The sequence below is a fragment of the Bos javanicus genome, chromosome 14, assembly GCF_032452875.1.
Source record: "Bos javanicus breed banteng chromosome 14, ARS-OSU_banteng_1.0, whole genome shotgun sequence".
In the NCBI taxonomy this organism is placed as follows: Eukaryota; Metazoa; Chordata; class Mammalia; order Artiodactyla; family Bovidae; genus Bos; species Bos javanicus.
In genome coordinates, this window is record NC_083881.1 from 55,244,933 (window position 1) to 55,262,858 (window position 17,926).

Below are 17,926 nucleotides of genomic sequence, written 5' to 3' on the forward strand. Positions count from 1 at the left end.
TTAAGATTGTTTCATTTTTGATAATCGGTAGCATACTGGTGAATATAACTATCATTACTTTGGATCATTGCTTTATAAGAAATGAAGTGAAACAAAATCTTTTCGGGTAATTTTATGATTTTGTGTGTCTTGGACTCAAATTTTCATAATTAAGTCCAGTTCGTTCAATGACTACACTTAAAATATAAATTCATCAGAAATTTGTATCTCTAGAGCATGATCCAAAAATTAACATGAATGCTTTCCTCATCTGCACTCAACTGTATTGTTACCTTTTTTGCTCCCATGTTTGTTCACTAGTTCATTCATGTGTTAATTGCTTTGTCCATTCACCCACAAATAAGTATCATACAAAATAAAGTCAAGTTTTTTCCCCTCCAGGAGTTGCATGCTCAAGTTGGAAAACCACGGTGTTGAAATCAGGAACAGGTGCTTCTCATAGAAAAAGTGGTAGGGAATCGAAACAGAGCAAGAAACATCAGAATATGCTGGCAACAAGCTGAATTCTGAAAGGCAAGTAGGAATGAGTTAGGTAGGAGGGCTACCCAGTTTGGTGGATTTTCTACTGTATATCAATGTATACAAAGATATATGTATCTTTATATATCAATATACCATTTTATATATCAATATACCATTGATATACAAATAGATATAGCAACTTGGCCCTTTTTGGGACTCTTAACCAGAGAAATAAGTAAATGGCAGTTCAAGAGGAGCCTAGGTGATATGGCTGAGCTTGAACTTTACCCATTGAGAAATCTCAAGTAGGGGAATAAAAATGACCAGGCTTGAAATTTTAATAAGGTCACTTAGGTAGTAATGTGGAAGATATATTGGAGGAGGCATGGAGCAACTGAAACAAGGAAATATTAAGAGCCTACTGCAATAATCTGGGCTTGAACTTAAGAGGGCCTAAGAGGGCAGGTAGTTGACAATTTACAATCTTGTGACACTCAAAATGGTCTTGATTACCAGCATGAGCACATTTGAGAAGCCTGTCTGAAATACACAATCTGGTGCCATATTCCTTACCTTCAGAATCAGTGTTTTAACAAGTTCAAGTAATCTGGTGGCTCAAATGGTAAAGAATATGCCTGCAATGCAGGACACCCTGGTTCAATCCCTGGGTCGGGAAGATCCCCTGGAGAAGGGAGTGGCTACCCACTCCAGCATTGTTGCCTGGAGAATCCCAGAGGAGGCTGGTGGGCTGCAGTCCGAGAGGTTGCAGAGAGTCGGACACGACTGAGCAACTAACACTTTCAGGTAATCTGTATGTCTGGGAGAATCATTCAGACAGAATAGAAACACAGTATGGGCAGTTACTAGAGGAAAAAAAAAATCACTCTTAGGTGTGGTCAGTTTGAGGTGTTTATGGAACATTCAAGGAAGCTGATCCATAGCAGTTGAGTATATGGATCCTGAGGCTGGGCTGGAGATGCAGTTTACCATTTATCAATTTGTTAGTATTTGAAGCCATCGTCCGACCCAAGTTTCCTGGAATCTGCCCAGGAAATCATATCATTAGGCAGAGGGCCCAGAGGGAGCACTAAGAAACATCATTATTTAAAGTTCCATATAGCGAAAGGTATCCACAAGAAACAGAAGGAGGTTCCAGTGGGAGGTCTAAACAACGTGAGAAGTAGGAAGAGTTCCAAGCGGCAGGATGGTCAACATTCTCATTTTCCAGCAGAGCTCACGTAAGAACAGACAAAAGTCCATGGATTTGGCAATCTTGATGTCAGAGTAAAGCTATGGGTGGAGATTATTTCCCATTAGTTCGTTCTTGACCTTAGTATGTGGGGATGCAATTTAGTTTCTGCTTTCAAAGTTCAGATGAGTAGAGTATGTGAGAGGAGCTTGGTATGGAGCCACTTTGCAAATGTTCTCTCTTCCAGTAAGATGGTAAATTCTTTGAGGAATAAGGAAGGCACATAAAGATGAGTAAGACCCAGTCCTAACCCTCAGCGTTATAACAAATAAGAAATAAGGTATCCATAGTACAAGATGGGACATATATTATAAAATATAGGGATTCAAAAGAGGCATATACTACATCCAAACAATCAGAAGAGGCTGCTTACTTCTCCTAAATTGTTAGTACAGAGATGTGCTTACTTAACATTTACATACTTAACACTTAAACTATATTAATTGCTGACTTTTCTCTCAACAAATCTGATGAATTATTAATAAAGTCCCATTTATTCCAAAATCCAAGGAAACTTCAAACTCATTCATGAGATATTTATTAAAATAACACATTTAGGGAAAAAAATCAATACAATGTATACATCATTACTGAAAACTGTATACCATCATACAAAAAAGGATTTTATTTTGGGAAATCGATTCCTAATTTATGGCAAGTTTTACTTTAGAAATAAAACCACAAAACAACACAATCTAATTCAATCTTAAAGGCTGGCATGCTGAGCAAGGAATGTTCTTATTCTTTGTAGGAGTTCCTTCTTTACACTGTCAGGTACCAGGGCTGAAATATAAAAATAAAAACATAAGAGTAAGATGATTCCAATTAATATTTATCAATTTGAGATCTGGTATTTTATTCAGGATTACCAAGTGAAATTTCATAAGTAACCCTCACGCTTCAATAAAAAAAAAATAAAGACATCTGAGATAATAAAGTATATTTGAAATTTATTGTTTGAAAGAACTATCCAATACCTAAAAATATAATTCACATGTGAAAATTCTTTACACTAGGAATAGAAAAGGCCTTTCTGAAAGAGAGGCTGTAAAAGATTGCTAAATCTGATTCAAATGCAATTTAATAAGCCTGGTTAAAATCAAACAAAAAAACAGAGAAAGCACTCTTACAAAAACAGGGTAATCTCTCTACAATTTCTTCAACTTGATAGGAAAAAGATCAGCAGGCTCACAGAAAAATGATGAAAGGAGAAGCACACAGTTCTTGAATGTCAAAAGAATTTAACCTCACAACAGAAATGAAAATTAAAACTACCATTCAGATAGCATGTTTTACCAATCAGATTGGCTAAAATCCAAAGGTCACTAATATATGCATTGGCAAGACTGAGGGAAAACTGGCCCTGTTACATTGGCTGGTGGGAGAATAAATTGATACAGCATATTTGGGGAGATAATTTGGTGATTCTGTATTGAAATAAATGCATATAATTCTCTTGAATCAACAAAGATGCAAGAGCTTCAACAATAGTTGTTTCTGTCATATGTTCATGTTTCAAATCTTGAATCGTGACTGACTATATTATCTACTCTGAATATTAAACCAAAAATGGGGAAATGGGAGTTCCCTGGTGGCCTAGTGGTTAGGATTGCAGGCTTCACCGCCATTTGGCCCAGGTCCGTTCCCTTGCTGGGGAACTGAGATCCCAGAGGCTGCAAGGCACAGCTGAAAAAAAAAGGTGGGGGGAGCCCTGATCCTTGAAACTTAATATTAAATGTCAGTTATCAAATCTACACTATTTCCCTCCCTTTTGGCTACTAATAAATAAGGACAAGAAGGAATTAACTTTAACTTCTAATGTTATTTGCTTGAATCCAGAGGAAATGAAATCTTCAGATATAGTTCAGTATTTCTACAAAAAATTCCACAAATGACAGAAATCAAGTAAGACAAATACTCCTCTTTATAAATTTAGTATAAACCTGCCGAGAAATAAGGACTACATAATTAAGTCCACTGGAAATGTGATCAATATGTATATTAAATACACTTTTACTCAAAATTATGATGACTGAGAACAGATCAGCTGCCTTGGGGTTACAGATGAGGTGTGACTAGAAAGGAATAGCTTGAGGGAGTCTTTTACTACGAATCTATACATGTGTACAAAGTTCACAGAACTGACACTAAAAAAGGGTCAATTTTACCATATGTTAATTTAAAAAATACTTTCTTAACAATGAAAAGAAAAGATTTATTTTTACTTTTCTTTTTTGCTAATTCTCTAGCAGGGGAGCTATAAGGGATTGAAATATCCAACACACAAGCACTGAAGGAAATGCAGAGATAATTTCTACCCTGTTAACAGATTTACTTCCTAAATGTTAACAGATTAAGCAAAAATTACAGAAGAAAAGTCGAAACAAAACACAGAAATTTATTTAAAAATATAAATCCATGGGGAGGGCAATAAATACTGCCCCACCCCAAAATATGACTGACTGACAAAGTTATGTTTTAAAAGATGGCTGGAAAGGACCGTGGGATACTGTAGCTCTTTCCAGGTGGTAGCAATTCAGGGGCCTAGTATTCTCTGGTAATAATTTTAAAGTGATTTACTTTTCACACTTTAATTCTTTTTACTTCTTCTGTGTGAGGAAACAACTAATGGGTTATCTAATTTACCTGCTTCCACTTATAACTACAACCACCCGCTACTGCCTTCCTCAAAATAAATGAAAATAATCTAGTCACACCTAATTATTACATATAGACTTAACATTATTTCCTCTGTTTCTTTTGATTTCTCTTAACAAGGCATTAAAGGGAGAAATTTAGAAGGCAGCTGAAGTGAGTCTTAAACATGAATTACTCAATCATGAAGTTACGGAGCTACCAGATTCTTAATTAGACACCCAAGAAGACAACTTTGTTTATTTTTAATAAGGAAAGCGAGCAATGACTCAGGGACTGCTGTAAAACACTGAATTATTACACATAAGGCTAAACTTTACAAATCCTAGCTTCCGGTAATATTTGCCTCTATAAAAAATCCAAAATTTAAGAAATTATCTGTTTTAACAACCATATCAACTTATATGTGTATATTGTTATAAGAGTACAAAACATTTTACACCTCGTTTGTTACTCAAAACTGCAAGAAAGTTGGCGAGGCAACTATAACTCTTCCCAAAGAGAAGATGCAAGTATACCCACATAATTTTAGAAAGAGTGCTTTTCCCTGTTAAAAAGAAAAGAAAACCTGAACCAGCAAGAGAGAAAACAAATCATGTCTTAGCCTACATTTCCTTTCACACATTTGTATTCCTTACCTCTGCCTTTTGGTGTGATTTCAGCCACCAAGTCATCAACAGTAACGTGTTCTAGTCCCTTTTCTTTAATTACCTCTTATGCAAAAGCAAAAAACAAATCATATCATTTAAAATCATTATCTGTAAGAAAGATTTTCATAGAGGAAGGGTTAAGATCATGTTTTTAGAGTCCAGACTGGTCTTTAAAAAAAAAAAAAAAAAAGAGGACACTTCTTTTTTTCTTTCTAATGAAGATTTAGTTCAACCTTAAACACAGCATGTATTCACTAGATTCAAAACATAAGACAAATAGTTGTAACAAGTAGAATGAATTTGAACTGTAAATTCAAATTGTCCAAAATTAAAATATGGAACAACTCATTTGTTCTCTTCTCTATGTTGGACCAAGAGGAGGAGGAGGAGGAGGAAAGGAGTTAACACTTACTGGACCCCTATTATGTGCTGGGTGCTTTGCAATATTTAATATTCATGATTATCTAATGGCCTGGGCATTTTCCCCACTTTGAAAGTGAGGCAAGTGATGCTTAAAAATTAAATAACTCATTCAAACACGACTTGAAATCCAGCTCCAGTCTTACACCGAAGGTCTATTTGACCTTGAAGTCTATGCTTTTGTTAATTTGGCACATTGCCTTCTTTGGATTAATGATATAAAGCCTCTATTATCATTATCATTTGTAGAAACCATTACAATGAGAATTCATTATAAATATCCAGAATTCCAACATGCCAAAAGCTGAGCCAGAAAGGAAGGAGGCTCACCTTAGTGACTTGTGGAATCTAGCTAATGGCATCATCATCAATACCCAGTAATTTAACAAGCTTCCATTTTATAATTTAAAAAATATAAGTAATTTTCTAAGAGCTTTTATAGATGATTTTTTTCAAAAATAACACTGTTAAAGACAGGACATAATATTTCTATAAGTCTGCCAGCCATAACATGCTCAACATATTATTAAGAAAAACTGACTAGGAATCACTAATGTTTCACTTCCAGTAGGCACACTGAGAAAGGTGGGATATTTCATGCCAGAGGAAATCTTGCCTCAATTGTTTTAAGAGAAACAAAAAGAAACATTTCTAAAATTTAAGCAACAGATCTACATATGATCACTCAGTGCAAGTAGTCTATACCACATGATTCAATTTTCTATTTGTGTAAAACTATGCTTGAGCAAGCAATATATCTTAAAACACTGATTATAATTTTTTCTAGTGAATTTCAGACCCACACAGTTGAGAGCAATGGAATTAGCTTATCTTCTAAATGAAACTGATTACCTTTACAGTGTGCCTTCAACTGATCCTTCCAGCCACATTCAATTAATTTAGCTCTCAGCAACTCTTTGAGGCTGTTGAAAAAGAAGTGTTTCCTAATTAAACTACAGCAGCGTACAGTATCTTACACAGGAATGTTTGAAGCAAAACTTCACTGTTCAATGAAAAATCCCCTGCCTTCTGGTTACAAAACTTTTAATTTAACCATGGCCTAATCTTGGTTCTATCACTAAAAAGTTCTTTGATCTTATGTGAGTCAATTTAAATGCTGAGCCTCATTTTCATCATCAATAAAATTCAGTCAAGTGGATGGGACACAATACTTCTTAAGAAACCCTAGTTGGCCCTTCTTACACACTTTCTACTTCCCTCCACCAACAGGAATATTGTGGGTTTTGTACAACTCCAAAAGGGTATTAGTTGAGTTTGAAGCAGCTATACTTTTGAAAGCTTCAAACCCCAGAATCAATTCTTTAACTACAAATTCTTAACCATTAACTATCTTACTGCCCCATTATATCTCAACCTTATAGACTTCCCCTTCCCTTTTTCTCATTACCCTTCTAAATTATACATTAGTTATATGTTAGTAGCTCAGTCATGTCATGTCGGACTCTCTGGGACCCCATGGACTGTAGCCTGCCAGGCTCCTCTGTCCATGGAATTCTCCAGGCAAGAATACTGGAGTGGATAGCCTTTTCTTTCTCCAGGGGATCTTCCCAACCCAGGGATTGAACCCACGTCTTCTGCATTGCAGGCAGATTCTTTACCGTCTGAACCACCAGGGAAAAACTTTAGTTACTACATTAACTATGGTATTTCATTAATTCTAAGACTGTACTTTCCCACATTTTAACAATTCAGTCATTGGCCTGCCTATCATAATTTAATTGGCAGTATTTTCTTTTCTTAATGGTTAAAAAAATAATGGTATGTATTACAACTGATGACATCATGGGCGCAAAAAAATATTTTATCTTCTGCAAAACCTACTGTTACAAAGCCTCAATCTTCAACCTAAACCATCTCATTTCTCAGCTTAAACATGTCGAGTCACAAGCCAAACTGCTTCTTTTTCAATACTCCTAACATCTACTACGTGACATTTCCATCTTGATGTTTAATTAAGTCATTTAATCTTAATAGGGCCAAAACCCAACTCTTGCTTCTCTTCCACCTCAAGCTGTTCTTACCAGAAAGGCAACTCCATTCGTCTTGGTGCTCAGGCTAGAAACCTTGGCAGCCTCCTTCACTCAGTAATTTTGATAATACTAATATCCAATCTATAAGCACATCCTACTGGTTCCAGTTTTTAAACATATACCTGAAATTCAAATGCTTTTCACCACCTCTGCCATTACTAGCTAGTTCAAGCCACCATCTTCTTTTGACTGGACTGCTGCCAAAGCCTCTGACTTGTTCCCTGCCACTTTCCCTCTGCACTTCCTTCTCCTCTCCCTGCTCAAAACCCTCCAGGGATCTCCCAGCTTACTCCGAATGCAATTTCCAGTCTTTACTATAGCCTAAGAGACCCTGCATGGTTTGCCCCCTCCCCAGCGATGTCTCTGACTTTACTGTTTCTCTCTTCCCAACTGACTCAGTCTCAGTGGCTTCCATGGGTTCCTCAAAAGGCCAGGCAAGGGAATGTCCTGGCAGTGCAGTGATTAGGACTCGGTGCTTTCACTGTAGGGCCCTGGGTTCCATCCCTGATGAAGGACTAAGGTCCCACAAGGCGTGTGAAACATGGCCAAAATAAAAAAAGCCAGGCATACTGTCTCAGGACCATGGCTCTTGAGTCTCCCCACTCCCTCAAATCTTTCTGATCTCTTTATCAGTGAGGTCTACTTGTTTTCCTTTCTATAACACACCTGATTATTCTCTGCTTTATTTTTCCTCTAGAACTCCTCACCATCTGACACACTGCACATGTATTTTCTGTCTCCTTCCATTAGAATGTAAGCAGTATAAAAGAACAGACTTCATTTTGTTCACTGTTGTATCTTCAGACCTTAACAGGACATGGCAAATGGTAGAAACTCAGTAACTTAAAGCTATGTGAATGAAGACAAATGAAAAACAATACATAATCCCCTATAGCCACTACTGGCCATACTATCCTTTTGGTTTCCCAAGGCACTGTTCTAGAGGCTTTCTTCCTCCTCATTCCTCATATCAAGGGTTGTTGATTTTACTTAAAAAAAAAAACAAAAAACTAACAAACTGTAAGTTCTTTCCTTTTTTGCTCTTTTACTTTTCTCCTGATACTATCTTCACAATCTATCTTTAGTCCTTCAAATCTCCTTCACACTGCCAAAATAACATTCCTAAAGTGCAACACGATCTAGTCAGCCTCTTAAAATTTTTTAATGCCTCCCACCATCCAAGGATAAGTCAACAAATGTTTTTGCAAACCTACCACCTATTTTTCTGCCATTTCTTTGACAGTAAATACACTCTACAACTCCAGTGTGAGAAATCTGGGTAGGGGCTCTAGCAATGGAAATGTGAGCTAGGCAAGGTGGATCATGAATGGCCTATTACTGAACAAGGATGTAACCAAGTTAAGTACATTGCTAAAACGACTAGGAGAAAGGTAGTCTTAGTTGAGATGTAAATTTTGAGTTCCTAATTCCTGCCACTTTGTGCGTAGTGCCTTCTGGAAAATAAAGCCAACAGAGGAAAGCAGATATGAGATAGGAAAATAAAGACATATTTTTGCTGACAATTTTTGAGAGACTGGACCCAGTGGTGCCTGAAGTACCTTCAAACCCTAGACTTTTAGTAACACAATATTATACATTTCCATTAGTTGAGCTAGTTTCTCATCCTTTTTAATGGAAAGATTTCTGATTATACAAAAACCACATTTCTCCTGTCTACTGTCTTTCACATTTTAATTGCACAGTTCCCCCAGAATATTATCATATTAGAACAAATTTCTTTGACTTTGCATATTTGTTTCCATCTGCCCAGACTGTCCTTTCTCTTTTACTGTGCTGGGGAACCACTAATTCTTCTCTCCCAGGTGAAGTAACACTTCCACCATTCTGGGAGACTTCACTGATCATTTTAATCTCCAGGTAGAAGCTGAAAGTTCCCTCTTAGGTTTCTCTCATACAGTTTATCACCCTGCTCCTGGAAGCCTTTTTTTGATTCTTTAGCCTCTCCTCTGCACGTGGAAACCTGTTCATTCTTCAGATGTTTACTTGGCCAATTATATGCTAGGTATGATGCTGGGTATACAGTTTCTGCTGTGGAGAAACTCTACTTATACAAACTAGCAAAGTAGGCCAGTATAATACAAAGTAATTAAATGCTATGACAGAACAAGGTATTTGGGAATTAACAGATTCCTGGAAGAGATGATATTTAAATTAAAACCTGATAATGAGCTCGAATTACTTAAAGATGGGGGGAAAGAATATTTCAGAGAGTAAGAACAGCAAATGCACTCTGAGGATATGAGACCTTGGTAACTGAAACTGGTTCCATTATGTTGACTCTCTCTTAAAACTAGGCAACATTTTATCTCCAACAGCAGTTATTTGGGTATGTATTTTTCTTCTCCTTTAGTTACACATTTTTTGAGAGTCATTTCCTGTTCATCTTTGTACATGATTCACTTCCCTCCAAGTCTTGCCATATTGAACAGACCTAAGCATTTTTTTTTTAATTGATGTTAGGAATTGAAGTTTTGGATAATCTCAATTTTCTGTAATTATTTCTACTAACATCAGTATTGTTACTTGATAACTAGATTCTTGTAATAAAACAAAGTTATAATTTAAAGATGTTAAATGTAATTTATTAATACAATCTATTACTTACCGTTCTCTTTCTCCAGTTTCTATCAACTTTTGGTTAATCGCTGCTCTCATCTGCGCATCTTTGTTCATCTTGCTAACCTGAACATCAACATGTATTTTCAGATATAGAACACTTACAAAGCATTGTCTTCTAAATCCTCTAGGCTAGCACCTCAACAGACTTAACATTCTATCAACTGAAGGGGTGATAAATTTCAACAATGTGTTGATAATGTCATTACTCTAATATTATTTACTGTTTCCCAAGAAGTCATAATGATGAACTTTACAATTTCCCCCCCACCATGTACCCTTCATTAATAAGTCTTTGGATAATAACAATTACTGTACATTTGTTAAATGCATATGTGCCTGGCACTGAGCTAATCTGTTTTTATCTCATTTAATTCCCAGATCTTATTCTTTTATGTAAGTAGTAGTAACACAGTTTATATTTTACAGGTGAGGAAACTGAGGAACCAAGATAGAAAAGTGAACTCAGATACTGTGACCCCAGAAGCCCCCAAATACTTTACAAGCACATAACAACTGACTGTTAAATTAAATGCATTCAAAATTTGGGGGAAGCTATATAACCTGAATATCAATAAAAGATTAAGTACAGTTGGTGACAAAATTTCCAGGTAAGGCTCTTAAGCACTTTACTTTTCACTAGGATGTACAGAATTACAACCGCCAAACTAGCTGTGTGTGGATGTGTATGTTCTTTATCAAAACTTGCAGGTTGGCATAAAGAAAAAAGAAACCTCAAATAAATTCCTAACTTAGAAAATTCTCAATTTTCAGTAAAAACAGACAACCAAAGCGGTGTAGAAATAAGAGGAAGGTTAAGTTGTAAAACTTGGAATAAGCCAACGTTACCCTACTTATCTGTCACTACCTTGAGAACTTTTGTTGTCTCCCAACTCGCCGCCTTTAAGAAAACTGAGAGTGGCGGTGAGTTTTCAGAGTTGTGTTTTTTCTTTAATGCAACAGGAAAAAGGAGAGGTTGAGAAAGAACTAGGATATGTTTGCCTTTGCAGTTGGAGGCTAACATTTTCAAAATAACACTAAGATCTATAGTCAGGACCTTCCCTAGAATACTGAACTCGATCCTGCCTTCGGCCCGACACTACGGATAGTGACCTTGGACAAGTCAATTCTTAAAAGGCCTCAGTTTTCTCACTGGTAAAACAAGGGCGCTAGGGGATCCCTCCCAGTTCAGACAGTCTTACGGAAAATAGAATAGGGCGGAGACAGCGGGAGAGGCGGGAGGGGAGGAGCCAGAAAACAAAGCGAGGACTGGCTTCAGGCCAACTCCGGTAGCACGCCCTGTCGGAGAGCCCTACAGGCCCGCGAGCGCGGGTCGGGGAAGCTAACGAAAGACAGCACATCGAAAGGAGCCTGGGCTGGGCCCGGGTCCCGGCCCTGAGGACCACGGGCATAGCTCACCACCATCACCGCGGGCGAGGGCCGTCCCTTCCCAGCGACGAAATGACCCTTGCGCTGACGACCGTTACCTACCACACTCTTCGGCTGCCCGGACCTAGACCCTCAGTAGCTCGGGCACCTAAGCACACAGAAAGCTAGCACACGCATTTCCGGGGCGGGGTCTCGCTACCCTGCCTATAAAGTGAGAATTTAATCAGCGCGGGCCGCCTCTTGGTCGCTCAGCCTTCTGGGTAAGAGAGTCCAGATCCTGCTGTCGCACGGGCATTGAGTTCACGAAAGACTACATATCCCAGCATGCAACAGAGGCAACTTTCTCGCGGGCACTACATTTCCCAGAAGGCACGCTGCGCCGCAGTGTTTTCTGGGATGAGAACCACGCCGCCTCCAAGCCACAGTACTACCAGGGAAGCGCGGACCTTTCAACGAGAGCTTTACTAATTCTCACGCTGGGCCCCTGGAAGGCGATGGAGGTGGCCGCTAATTGCTCCCTGCGGGTGAAGAGACCACTGCTGGATCCCCGCTTCGAGAGTTACAAGCTCTCCCTCGAACCTCTGCCTTCTTACCAGCTGGAACTTGACGCAGGTGGGAAGCGGCGGCACCCTCTCGCCCTCTGTTCCGTTCACCTTTCGGTTTCCTTCGGCGCGACCCATTCTTCATTTTCTTCTTTTTTGACTTCGGCTAGCCAGGCGACTGTGACTTTCCTCACGGTCAAGCCGGGCTGGGGTTTACCATGGCTTTCTCTGGAGAATGACTCCCTTCCCCGACCCCCTAGGGAGCCGCTTTCCAGTGGCTCTGGCGTAGCAGGACCGTGGGTTCCGCCCTCGGCTCTGCTGCCCGGGCTCCGAGAGCCTGCCCGAGGTACTGCCTAGGCCCGGCCCGCCTGTCGGTCCTGGTCTGATTCCTGCTGCAGAGAGTGCTCAGGACAGGCTTTGCTCTTGGAGCATCCCCTGTGTGCGTTGAGAAGCCACACCTCTTTGGAAGACCTTCTGCTCCTGTCCTCTGGCTGAGACCCAATTCTTAGAAGAGAAACTCCGTTGCATTTATAGGCTGTCAGATTGAGGACTCTGTCGTAGGACTTTTCTCTACATCTCGAGAAAAAATTGGAGACGAGTTGGTTTAGTATCCACACTTCTACTTATTTTATCTGTCGGTGGCGGGAATAATCATCCATGTTTTTACAATGTAACGAGTGGCATTTTAGTTGACGATAAAGAGCCCAGAGATTGCATTTTTGATACACAATCCTGCTGATTCTGATTCATGTCAGTGGATCACACTTTGAGCGATAATCTAGAGTTAATAGGTTTTATAGTATCAAGTAAGGGTTTATTCGTTTAATGTATAAATTATAGAAACTCAGCAACCTCTCTTGAGAGCCTGTTTTATGTACATGCTGATACAATAAAGATGAATATGACACAGTAATGTAAAGTTGCTATTGTCTAGCTAGGAAGAAAAGTGTAAGCTGATAGTTACAGGAGGATATGGTAAGGCAGTGATCAGGATATGTACAAAACATAGTGATGGTGTTTCCATGTTTCTCAAACCGGCCAGAGACATCTAGGAAAGCTTCTAGATGAGGGAGTTGATATCTCAGTTGCGCTGTAAAGAGTAGGTAGGAGTTGATCAGGATAAGAAAAAATGAGCTTGCTGTTTCTTTTCATTCCCTTTCTCCCACCTTACATAAATAAATGATAACTCCATGTTATTTAGCCTTGCATTAAAAAACCACCTCAAAACTCAGTGGCTCAAAACAGTAAGCAGTTATTAGTGCTTATAAGTCTACAGGTTAGCTAGGCGGCTCTAGTCATAACTCAGCTTTCTCATACATTTGGTGTTCTCTGGCTATAGGCTGCTGTAAGATGGTTTCAGATGCTCCCTTCTTGGTTTTCCTCCATATGGTCTCATCCAGCAGGCTGCCACAGGCTTATTCCAAGAGACAAGCAGTGCACAAGAGTTTTTTCAGGCTCTGCTCGCAGTAAGTTTGCTGTTGTTCCACTGGCCAAAGCAAGTAGTATAATCAAGCGCAGAGTGGGTATGTATGGGAAGACTTCTAACGCAGGTCGACATAGTCGTTTGTGCTTTATCTTTGGTGTATTTCTTGTTTTTTTTAACCTCTGTAGGGAAGGAGCAAATTAGCAGTGATCAGACTCTCGCCACACGGCCTCTCGCTCTTGCCCACGTTTTGTGAATACGTAGTTACATAACAGCTGAGACCATTTATTGTACTGTGCACGTTCAGTGCCCTGTATAAGCACCACCTGAGAAGCCGTTGCGGCTGCGTTATAGCTGTGTCCGCTAGGTGAACCATGAGAAGAGAAAATAGTGTGTGTGTTTCTACGGCTGCTGTGCCAGTCAGGAGACAGTAAATGTGTCTGCCGTTCCTGCAACTCCTTGAGTTTTCTTCCCTTATCCCTGCTCATGCCTTGCCTACCATGGTTCAACAGTGTGCACAGTGAGGGACAGCGAGATAATCTCCTATTCAGTTTCTCAGCAAAGCCTGTCAACTCAAAATCTTGTCTTCTCCATGCCTCTACCCTGGTCCAAATCATTGATATCTCTCGCCTGAACTATAGTACCTTCCTGACGAGTCTTCCTGCTTTCGATTTGGGGCACCTTCATTCCATTCTCTTTAAGGCAGTACTTGTTATAGTTTTTAATTCTTTGTTTATTTGATATCTGTTTCCTGCACTAGACTGTGAGTTCCATGGAGCTCACTGTGGTGTTTCTCTTTTGCTCAGTGCTCACTCTGTAGAGACAGTGGTTGGCATAGTCGATACTCAGTACATAGACTGAATGAAGGAGAGAAGTTGTTGAGGTCATTCCATTCCTGGGAAAGCCTGAGCAAAGGGGAAACAATTAGACTCTGTGCAGGGCACTACTGCACTGCTGTTTTGCAAGAGCAAACAAATCTACTGGGAGAGTGAGAAGATTTAGATAGGTGAAGGCACTTTTTAATCTTTGGCTTTTTTTTATCCTGTGAGTCAGTGTTTCCCAGACTTTTCCATGGGCAATTACAAAGTAAAGCTCAGCTGTCATAGATTTACCAGCTTTTTAATTTCCTTAGTGGAGCTGTTTCTTAAAAACTGTCATGTCCTCACCCACCTTTTCATAATCAGAAGGATATTTTGACACCAAAAAAGCAGGAAGCAAACTGTCACAATAAATATTCCTCTTGAGTACACTGTGAAAAAACTAAGATATTCTTTTTCTCCCTCATTTCACCAGTATTGGTCTTAGATTATTGTTTGGGATGCACAGGTGGAGATGATGAGATGTCATTTACATTAGGGTCTTAAGTAGAGAAGGGAAATTACTAAATTGGGGATTGAAGAGTTCACTCTTTGGGGCTTCCCCAGTGGCTCGGAGGTAAAGAATCTGCCTGCCAATGCAGGAGACATGGGTTCGATCCCTGGGTCAGGAAGATCCCCTGAAGGAGGAAACGATAACCGACTCTAGTATTCTTGCCTGGGAAATCACATGGACAGAGGTGCCTGGCAGGCTACAGTCCATGGGGTTGCAAAAGAATCGGATACATCTTAGCAACTAAACCACAGCAAGTTCACTCCTAGGCTCTGGGAGATTGAGTTTGGACGATGAAGGGAGTGGAGACGGGGAGACCAGTTGGGAGGCTTTGCAGTAGTTCACATGAGGAGCTTTCATTAAGAATTACTTGAGGATGATGAAGAAGAGGTTAATTCTTTTAAAAACTGCCATTTCTAGAGGGTGTGAGATGATTGAGCTGCTCCTCCTGATGGTTTGATTTCTTTTATAACCAGCCCAGGGGGTTCTTATTAATTCAACAAACTGTTGGCAGGCACCTGTGCTGTGTGAAGCTCTGCAGTTGGGATGTGAGAATGAAGGTGGGGTGTCTGGACTCGAAGAGCTCAGAGCATTGAGTTTTGTTCTCTTGTCTTATGTGTTGTTAAATTGTTCTAAAACCCGCTTTGCTACCCCCTGTGACACTGCATAAACAGTAAATGTCACTTTGTCTTTTTCTATCCCAAAGAACTAAGCAATAAAAATCTTTTGTATAAAATGTTACTGCCCTTTGACCTAGCAATTCCATTTCTGGGCCTTTCTCTTATATTTTTTTTCCCCTAGACTCTCCACTCAGTAAATGTATATATTTTCACTTAGCTAATTCATACTCCATTTTTTCATCTTGGTTTACAAGAAAGTCAGATTCCTTTCTTGACTATTAGAACCTATGCTATAAAATCTCTACAAATTAGAATATGTACTTTTCCATAGACCTGATTCTTCATAGACTTTATCAAATTTCTCAGCATTTGGTGTCTGTTTTCTCTGCTAAGACTATATTCTGTGTTGAGAGTCCTGTATCCATCTTTTTCTTTCAGTGTTTCATCTCTGGGGCTGAAGCATGACTGATTAGTAATAGATGATTTTATATCACACACAACAAACAGCTTTTGTTGTTCAGTCACTCAGTTGTGTCTGACTCTTTGCGACCCCATGGACTACAACACGCCAGGCTTCCCTGTCTTTCACTATCTCCCGGAGTTTGCTCAAATTCATGTCCATTGAGTCAGTAATGCTATCTAACCATCTCATCCTCTGTCTTCCACTTGTCCTCCTGCCCTCAGTCTTTCCCAGCATCAGGATCTATTTCAGTGAGTTGGCTCTTCACCTTTGCTGGACAAAGTATTGGAGTTTCAGCATCAGTCCTTCCAATGAATATTTGGGGTTAATTTCCTTTAGGATTGACTGATTCGATCTCCTTGCTGTCCAAGGGACTCACAAGATTCTTCTCCAGCACTGTAATTTGAAAGCATTAGTTCTTTGGCGCTCAGCCTTCTTTAAGGTCCAACTCTCACTTCGGTACATGACTGCTGGAAAAACCATAGCTTTGACTAGATGGACCTTTGTTGGCAAAGTGATGCTTTTTGCTTTTTAAATATGCTGTCTAGGTTTGTCATAGCTTTTCTCCCAAGGAGCAAGTGTCTTAATTTCATGACTGCAGTAACTGTCCACAGTGATTTTGGAGCCCAAGAAGACATAGTCTGTCACTGTTTCTATTGTTTCCCCATCTATTTGCCATGAAGTGATGGGACCGGATGCCATGATCTTAGTTTTGAATGTTGAGTTTTAAGCCAGCTTTTTCACACTCCTCATTCACCTTCATCAAGAGGCTCTTTAGTTTCTCTTCACCTTCTGCCATAAGGGTGGTGTCATCTGCATATCTGAGGTTATTGATATTTCTCCCAGCAGTCTTGATTCCAGCTTGTACTTCATCCAGCCTGGCGTTTCTCATGATGTACTCTGCATATAAGTTAAATAAGCAGGGTCACAGTTCACAGCCTTGACGTACTCCTTTCCCAATTCTAAACTTGTCTGTTGTTCCATGTCTGGTTCTAACTGTTGCTTCTTGATGTGCATACAGGTTTCTCAGGAGGTGGGTAAGGTACTCTGGTATTTGCATCTCTTTAAGAATTTTCCTCAGTTTGTAGTGATACACACAGTCAAAGGCTTTATCGTAGACAATGAAGCAGAAATAGATGTTCTTCTGGAATTCTCTTGCTTTTTTCTGTGATCCAGCGGATGTTGGCAATTTGATCTCTGGATCATGTACCTTATGTTGGCAATTTGATCTCTGGATCATGTACCTTTTCTGAATCCAGCTTGTACATGTGGAAGTTCTTGGTACATGTATTGTTGAAGCCTAACTTGAAGGATTTTGAACATTACCTTGCTACATGTGGGGCTTCCCTTGTGGCTCAGCTGGTAAAGAATCTGTCTGCAATGTGGGAGACCTGGGTTCAATCCCTGGGTTGGGAAGATACCCTGGAGAAGGGAAAGGCTACCCACTCCAGTATTCTGGCCTGGAGAATTCCATGGACTGTATAGTTCATGGGCTCACAAAGAGTTGGACACGACTGAGCAACTTTCAGTTTCACATGTGAAATGAGCACAGTTGTGTGGTAGTTTCAATTCTTTGACATTGCCTTTCTTTGGAATTGGAATGTGGCCAGTCCTGTGGCTACTGTTGAGTTTTCCCAATTTGCTGGCATATTAATTGCAGCACTTTAACAGCTTTACTGAGATATAAATGACAATAATCTACAGATATTTAACTGTATAGTTAGTTTTGATGAGTGTCTGTATACACTTAGGAAGTCGTTACCACAATCAAGAAATTAAACTTAGCCATCATCCCCAGAATTTCCCTTGTTCCTTTCTGTATCTGGCCCAGAGTTAGTTAGGAGGGAACAGGGAGGAAGAAAAAGGCAGAAGTGATCTCTCCTTGTAGCCCACCAGGCTCCTCTGTCAATGGGATTTCCCAGGCAAGAATACTAGAGTGGGTTTCCATTACCTTCTCCAGGGAATCTTTGCAACCCAGGGATCGAACCCAGGTCTTCTGC

At 39.7% G+C, this 17,926-nt stretch overlaps 2 protein-coding genes across 4 annotated transcripts in view; one reads left to right on the top strand and one right to left on the bottom strand.

The window, feature by feature from the left end:
- Positions 1–1,358: 1,358 nt before the first annotated feature.
- On the bottom strand, positions 1,359–11,778 carry ENY2 (ENY2 transcription and export complex 2 subunit). Of its 2 annotated transcripts, none has more exons than XM_061439132.1 (5): positions 11,544–11,778; positions 10,114–10,190; positions 6,289–6,359; positions 5,005–5,079; positions 1,359–2,494 (listed from the first exon to the last, which is right to left on the bottom strand). In XM_061439132.1, the coding sequence occupies exons 1-5, from the start codon at positions 11,547–11,549 to the stop codon at positions 2,418–2,420; spliced, it is 306 nt and encodes a 101-aa protein (XP_061295116.1). In that variant the 5' UTR covers positions 11,550–11,778; the 3' UTR covers positions 1,359–2,417. The 2 variants fall into 2 exon arrangements, with proteins under 2 accessions (XP_061295116.1, XP_061295117.1); XM_061439133.1 differs by having other exon boundaries at positions 11,616–11,715.
- Positions 11,779–11,850: 72 nt separating this feature from the next.
- Positions 11,851–17,926, top strand: part of NUDCD1 (NudC domain containing 1) — an 80,052-nt gene continuing 73,976 nt past the window's right edge. The window contains exon 1 of one of the 2 annotated variants that reach the window (XM_061439131.1): positions 11,851–12,125. In XM_061439131.1, the coding sequence (XP_061295115.1) occupies positions 12,008–12,125 (118 nt within the window). In that variant the 5' untranslated portion in view covers positions 11,851–12,007. The remainder of the gene's footprint in view (positions 12,126–17,926) is intronic. The other variant, XM_061439130.1, reaches the window with a different exon arrangement.